This window comes from Lygodium microphyllum, chromosome 14 (assembly GCF_053477565.2).
Source record: "Lygodium microphyllum isolate KBCC chromosome 14, Lygodium_microphyllum_v1.1.10, whole genome shotgun sequence".
Classification (NCBI taxonomy): domain Eukaryota; kingdom Viridiplantae; phylum Streptophyta; class Polypodiopsida; order Schizaeales; family Lygodiaceae; genus Lygodium; species Lygodium microphyllum.
In genome coordinates, this window is record NC_141148.1 from 28,567,629 (window position 1) to 28,575,121 (window position 7,493).

The 7,493-nt window shown below is 43.5% G+C and overlaps 1 protein-coding gene across 1 annotated transcript; it reads left to right on the forward strand.

The window, feature by feature from the left end:
* Positions 1-3,203: 3,203 nt before the first annotated feature.
* LOC148025433 (uncharacterized) lies at positions 3,204-5,665 on the forward strand. The gene is made up of 2 exons (XM_087692559.1): positions 3,204-3,522; positions 3,677-5,665. Exon 2 carries the CDS (start codon positions 3,730-3,732, stop codon positions 5,014-5,016), a length of 1,287 nt encoding a protein of 428 aa, XP_087548685.1. The 5' UTR covers positions 3,204-3,522; positions 3,677-3,729; the 3' UTR covers positions 5,017-5,665.
* The last annotated feature ends 1,828 nt before the right edge of the window (positions 5,666-7,493 follow it).

Genomic DNA, 7,493 nt, shown 5'->3' on the forward strand with positions numbered 1-7,493 from the left:
TTCTTAGTAGTGTTTACTGTAGAGCAGAGAAAGTGGAAAAAGAGGCATTAAGAGGAAAAGCGCAAGGTAGAAAAAACAAAAAGGTGCCTCACAAGGGAACGGACCTGGAAAAAATCCAAAAGCATGGGAACAACCAGCAGGAGTCCAGTGCACAACCATGGAAGCTGCAAAAGAGCCAAAAGTGAGAAGGCACACCTCTAAATATAAAGGCACAGCCAAAATCTTTGTAAAAGAGCACCAGGCTCCCTCTTGTGCAATTTGTAACCATGGAGAGGCGGTAGGACTAAGCTAGGAAGTTAGGGCAAAGGGAAAAAGAGCCTAGGTCACGGCCGGCCATGTGAAAAGGGGATGACCGCCCAAAGGAAAGAGGGCATGTATATAAGCCAAAAAGTTAATGGAAACTCTCATTCTTGGTGTGTGGTAAAAAGCTTCTTCTTCTTCTTCTTCTCTTCTTGTTGCCTTCTTGTGTGTGCTTGAGTGAGGGAGTGTGAGAAAGTGAGGGAGTGAGTGTGTGAGAGTGAGGGATTAAGGAGAAGAAGCTCCCCATCTCCTCTCTTCATCTTCTTCTTTTCTCTTCTCTTCTTTTGTCTCACGCGGCTATGGAGGATGGAGCTTGATGGAGAGGGATTGAGGTTGCTTGAGCTTGCATCGAGGATCGTGGAGCTATCGGTGTGCATGGGAGTGGAGGGACTCGATCGGGCATCAAGGTAAGCTCACTACACCCCATAGGTAGGGAGATCATATCGGCTATGTGAGAGGTAGCTATGGCCACTCGCCTTGAAATGCTTGACCAATAAGCGGTCCGTAGGTCTCGGGGGTTGAGTGAGAGAGCTCCCTTCAAGTAGACATGTTGGCACTAGCACTAGTTTTGTACTCATAGCTTATATGGATGTCCATTGAGTGTACTAACCCTTAGTTAATTGCTTACTTTTAACAAGGCACATACTTGTGGAAAGCAACATCTTTTATAGATGTTTAAAGCATGTACTAAACCTTAGTTTCCCCTCTTCCTATAATGCAGACTTTTTTAATGGTGGATGAACCCATTGATTTGCATGCACTTAAAGGTACATGCACATGCAATGGTGGATTTCCTCTTGAAGGGACTCAACTAGTACGCAAACAGTTGAGCTTACATAAGGCACAAAATTTTCGTACTAGCTAAAGGTCTTTAAAGCCTGCCCTTGCATAGTTGAATTTAACTTGCATGAGTTGACACAACTTACATCTTCAATGTGGACACAACAATGTGCACTTCATCTCCCTATCAAATGGGAATCAACTCCAGTTGATGGAGTACCCCCATATAAGGTTGCTTATACACCACATGATGGATGCCAACCTTTGCAATTTGATAATAAATCAAAAGGTTCATTTAAACATCATTTTGGGGAATATGGGAATTTCCCATAAGTTTGGGACACATGGTCAAATCTTTGGATTGTCATAACTTGAACATTATAACTCCAAATCGAGCGCTCTATAGCTTAATAGATTCTATTTTTCAAGCGCTTTCTAATGATAGGTCACATCATATGGTTTCGAGAAACTTATGGACATGTTATCTGGGTGCCACCTTTTTAGTATTCAAAAGATGGGAATTGGGAGATTCCCAAACTCACTAATATTATGTTTTTAGGGGTTGGGCAACTTGGAGAGGACATGACATGTTGTATATCTATGGAATCGGTAAACACCTTGCCCAATTTTGGATAGGGAGTCTCCCTTGCCCACTCTACAAAATGATGGATAAGGGTGCCCTTTTGCATGTGCAGCCAATAAAAAAAACTATAGGTTTATTATTTTTGTATTTTTTTTGGAAAGTGTGTCCTTTTGGTATGTAAAGGTGTTGTATCCATGCCCATGCTCACGTTAAAAAACACCCATACTTTGGGCAAGGTTTGGGCATTTATGACTTAATGTGTAACCGTCCTGAGGGGATACTCCATGTACCATGGCAAAGTGAATCCATGTGGATGGTGTCGATTGGTGGAAACATTGGTCTCTCGCCTCATCCAACTCTCTCCCTCTCTTTGTCTCTGTGTCTCTCTCCTCCCCCCTCTTTTGGCAACGATAGTAGTAGGTTGTACAATTTTACTTGCACATGGACAAAGTACACTCCCTCAACCTTTGAGGTAATTTAACCCATGTGTGGAGGGTCTCTTAGTCTCATCCAATGGCACTTCATAATACATTTTCCTAATAAAAGTATAGGAAATCTTAATGAAGGGAGAGGATGGGAATTCCTCAATGTAGAAATAAAATTAGGTTTGGTTACACACCAAGCTCACAAACACACACTTTGCAAGTTGTGAACCAATTAAGCCTTTGTTAAGGGGTTAGTTGTTCACTCTCTTTTACACACTTGCGACGAGGACATGGCTAGTTGTATACACCCCATTCACATAGAGAAATACTTGGATATAGTTGGTGCGCCCACATTTCTAGTGGGGGAAGGTTAATTCCCTCTTCACCGTGTGTTGCCTCTGAAGGAGGTAGTGTAAAACCACTAACTATGGTTCCTTGTATGTTACCAGGTCATGTTTTTGAAGGCAGAGAGTGTAGTTACTTAAGGTGCCTCATGTGCGAGGGCTTTCAAGGTAGAGAGACGAATAGAAATGGAAGCCATTGGAATTTGGAAGAGGCCTAAGAAAAGGGCTCTTCAATTCTATTATTTTATAATTTTAAGAGTGCAGTGCATTCTCAAGGGTTCTTGTATTTTAATTATTTTATTTTAAGACCGCATTCTCAACCGCTCTTTGTTGTTGCGATAAACCTTATCTACCCCATTTAATTTTATGCGCGCGGACAATTCTCTTTTTCCTTTGTAGGTTTAAATAATACCAAAAGGGGAAAAACGAATCATATTAAAAGGGGCAAGGGGAAATCAATATCAGCAATAAGGCCAAATATTTATGGCCCATTAATTAAGGATCGTGGCCCCCTTAGGACGACTCGGGCAATTACTATTTAAGGCGCCAGCTAATTTGGGGCTGAAAAATTATACGGCTCATCGGGGCCGTTAAAGCGCTCGGCAGAAGTGGACGGTCGAGATCTGGCGGGGCTGTGCGTGTGAGGCTGGGTGGCTAAGGGGAAGGGCAGGTGGCAGTTGGGGAACTGGCTGCTCCGGTCACCGTCGTCGGCCTTTGGGCCAAAGTGGGGGTCCTTTTCGTTTTTCTTTGTTCTCTCACTGATCTGAGAGAGAGAGGAGTCCTACAGGGAGGTTTATTTTGCTTGATCTTAAAGAAAGAAAGATAGGAAGATATAGGTCTCTCTTAATTTCTCGGAGGTGGTTTTCCTGTGCGCGCCCGCCGCCATAGCTCCGAGCTCGAGCGATTGCATTTCTTCCTTCCCATTTTCTTCTGCCATAGCCTACTTCGCGTATACAGATCGCGTCGATTTCTTTCTTTCCATCTGGACGTATCAAGCCTCTCTCTCTCTCTCTCTCTCTCTCTCGTGTCCTCTCCCCCTCCCACGTCAAGTTTCTCCAGCATGCAGCCTCGCCACCAGACCCCTCCTCAGGTACATCCCTTTCGCTAACCCTGTCGCTTTCTTGCGTTTCTTTTTTTTTTTCCTCCCCCGGTTTCCTTCCAGCTCTTCATGGAATATCTAGGTTGCATGGTCACCGGACCGACAGCTTATTGTGGTGTGTGCGCGTCTCTTGCCATGCCCGCAGTTTAACGTGCTATAGCAAGAGAGCGCCAGTGGATCATCCCGCCTTTGCCAGTCATGGTGCAGGAACAGGAAGGAACCCCTGGCCATGCAAGCAAATTAGTCGTCATCCTGAAAAGTCCTCACAGTGAAGACAGGGCTCGGGCTCCAGAAACCAGGGCAGATACCAAGGTTTTCTTACAGAGCACAGATCATCTAGCCGAGCAAAGTGATGAGCAGGCGAAACAAGACGAGCCTACCCAGAACTTGAATGCTAGTGATGAGCGGGACCGAGCCTACCGGCAGGGGAACTGGGTGCACACAGAAATCCTTGTCCTCCTTGAAGCTAAACGCAAGGAGCAGGAAATGTTCTCCGGTTCCAGGAGATCATCTCTATCAGCCGATGACAAGTGGAAATTTGTTGCAGAGTACTGCAGGAGCAAAGGTGTGCAGCGCACGAAGGAGCAGTGCCGAATCAAATGGGATAACATGCAGCCAGATTATCGAAAGGTTAGAGAGTACGAAGAGCAAAGGGAACCAGGAGCACCCTCCTATTTCGATCTGGTGACTTGGGAGAGGAGGTCTAAGTTGCTCCCTAGCAATATGGATGCAGAGATTTACCAAAGAATTGCAAGCATTCATTCCAATAAACCTGCCAACAGAGGTTTGAAAAGGGAGGCCAGAGAAAAGAAGTTCTCTGACACACCACCGCTTTCAGGCACTCTTCCAGTAAGGAGCTGCGTGAATGGTGCAATGGAGAGATCAAACGGTGTTGAGTGTGATGAAAAGAGACCATGGGAGTCAAACCTTCCAGTTGCTGAATTTGTAGGGAAACACATGGCCTCTGCTCCGAGGAGGAGGAGAAAAAGAAGGGCTGTGGAAAGAGCTGCACCGGATGCCCAAATGGAGCCTCCAGAGTCAGCTGACGATTCTTCAACTGAAGATGACACAACAATGATGTCTGCAAGGTTTCAAGCCCCTTCAACAGCACCGGCATACTTGTATGAAGAGAAGAGTCCTGCTCCTCAGAAGCTGGCAATTGATAGCAGAGAAGTACTCCCAATCTCATACAGAGAAGCTCTAAACAGTCAACAGACTGCTGAGAGAAGCAATGGGAGTGGTGCCTTTGATGTGAGAAGAGACAACCCAGCAACTGTGGCTGCTGGAACCCACGAGTCTCTGAACGATAAGAAAGATTATGAAATGTTGAGCTACATTGAAGATAGGAAGGATGCCAGGCACAAAGAGCTCTTGGCCCTTGAAAGGGAGAAGTTGGCTATATTCAGGGAGGCAAGTTTTGCTATGACCAATGCTATAGCGGTGTTCTCGAAGGTAGCTGAGGAGTTACTTCTGAGACGACGGTAAAGAACGATGGTTCTGCATTCTGTTATTGTCCATCCTATGACTGTACGAGCAGGCCAGTTCTGAATCTTCCAAATTGGAGGAGTGGCATCTGTCCGTGATGTCCAGACGATAGGTTGTTACTTGTTTGTGAACTCCCTTCCATGCGATAAATCTTTTCTGCTCGAAGGATGCAGTTGCATAGGAGTTTGCCATCCTGCTGAATGAGAGATTTTTAACTGTCCTGCATTGAACTGATGAAAGAAGCTTCAAGTAAACTTGTCATCGCTCCAAAAGAAGTGACAAGACTGCTGACATGAAACGGATTCGTAGTGATGAGTTCTAGGTAGCGTTCTGTACTTCTAGATCTCAAAGGCTTGGTGTCTGATGAAGCATCTTTGCAATTCCGTTGTCAGCAGTGACAATGGTACAACTCCTGTTAATTTCTTGATTCTTGTGCCAGTTGGGCCTCAACTCCACCCTGGCTTACATGGATGCTGATGTGTTAGACAGCATTATCTTGGGCACTTCAGACTAATTAAAGCTTTTTGGTGTGTTCAATCTTTTCTGAGGATGAATTAATGGAGTCCCACAGTATCCTACTGAAACAAACTTTGCCACTACTGAACCAAACAGTCTTATGTGGTGTCTTATGCATTACGCATGCTTTGCCTAGTCTGCTTCACCTTTATTTTCAATGTTTCTACAAGTTTTAGCTCTCTTTTTTAAGACAAGCTAGTAAGAATGGTGAAAGGGAGGATCTTATACTAGTAAAACTGCTACGCATATGTAGATGTAGGATTCTATCAGATATTGCCTCAGTTAGATGTTCCCTGTTATCATGTCTTACTGGATTGGCTGAAGTATATCCTAGGTTAGTAGGTCCACAGTCTTAGATCACCACCAGTGCACAGTCCTTTACACTTTTTGAGTGGATGTGCAGTGATTCTAGAATTAAATGGGAGTTCGTCCTGTGCAAGTCTCCATGGTACATGCCACATGGTTGGTGGTTTGGGATCAACTATGGGGTCCCTTGCATGATTATTTTCGTTTGCATGGTCTTTCTTGTAAGCCGTGCAAGCCCACCATCTGAAAATTTTAATGTAATATTGGTTAATATGTACCTTGTTTGCTCACGAAAAGTCTCCCTTTGGATTTTAAAAGTAATGTTGATTAATATGTGCCTTGTTTGCTCACAGAAAGTCTCCCTTTGGACTCATGGGAGCATGTGATGCTTGTGGAAGAGGTATAAGTGTGCACTTATACTTGTATTTGAGTATATTAAAGTGTGTAGAAAATGTATGATGGTAGGCAGTTTGGTGCTTTTGTATCCCAATTCTTCACGTGAAAGCATGTTTGATGGTGAGATTAACACCTTGGGTCTCTTGTAAGGCTAAAATATATATAATCTCTTGTTGCTTTGTTAGTATCATATATATGTCAAGGTATTGTATGTATGCCATATGAGGTAGTTGTCAACTTTCAGTTTCTATAGTGATAAGTGCAGCTTAGATATACTAAGGGTGGTTACACATAGCCTTGGACAGTTGGGGTTATGTGAAAGTTGTCCATTGCTTTGGTTACACACTTAATTGCGTCCAAAAGTTACACCAAAAGAGGCTTGGCCCATTGGTAATGAGATTGAGGTGTGGGGGTTGAATTCTTGTTAGTCACATGGTTCATTTTTTGAATAAATGTGTTGTCTCCTTGTGCATTGGATGCGCTTGAATTTTAGGACGGGGGAGAGATCCCTTGCTCAGAAGTATCCATTGACCGCAAAAATCGGATTCAATGACCTATCGACACGTATTGCGGTGGATGCCTCTTTTTCCACCTCCTGCCCATAGCCCAGAGTAATTGGCCTAAGAGAAGATCGGATGTCACTTGATTTGACTACTACCATCGTGTATTTCAATACTCGTGCATATATTTAGGGCTTTTGCAAGTATATGTTGATTGTGAGATCCACACAATTGGGGGCCCTTGCAAAGTTCAAACATAAACATTTTGCAGCTTTGTTCAATGTCAAAATATATGTACATCAAAAAAGTAGAATACTTATAGGTGTTGTGTGGTAGCACATTAGGTAAATGCATTTTTCTCGTTAAAAGCCTAAAAATCATTTGGGATCTTCCCATCGTATCATTACTTTTGGAGTCTCCTTGTGATACTTACATTCTAAATCTTCCATGTGAACTTCAAGTTATCTTTGACTACATTGACCAACTACAGAGTTTGCTCATTAAAGCTAGTAGCATCACCAAATAGTGCAATAGTCTTTGTGCTTAAACAATTATTGAGATTTGGTCACACTCCTATAGTCCTTCGCAACTTTCCAAATAGGGAAGATTGTCACACAATTCAAAAAAAGATGTGTGCCATAGTATCTTCTTCCCTATTACACAAAGGATGATGGAGTGCCACCTTCAAGTTCATTGCTAACCTTGTGGGGGAAGCTTATGACTTATGACCTTCCATAGATGGATGTTAGTTTAGGTGAC

Excerpts from the sequence above, each read along its gene's own strand:
- LOC148025433 (XM_087692559.1), top strand. The coding sequence starts at position 3,730 with ATGGTGCAGGAACAGGAAGGAACCCCTGGCCATGCAAGCAAATTAGTC.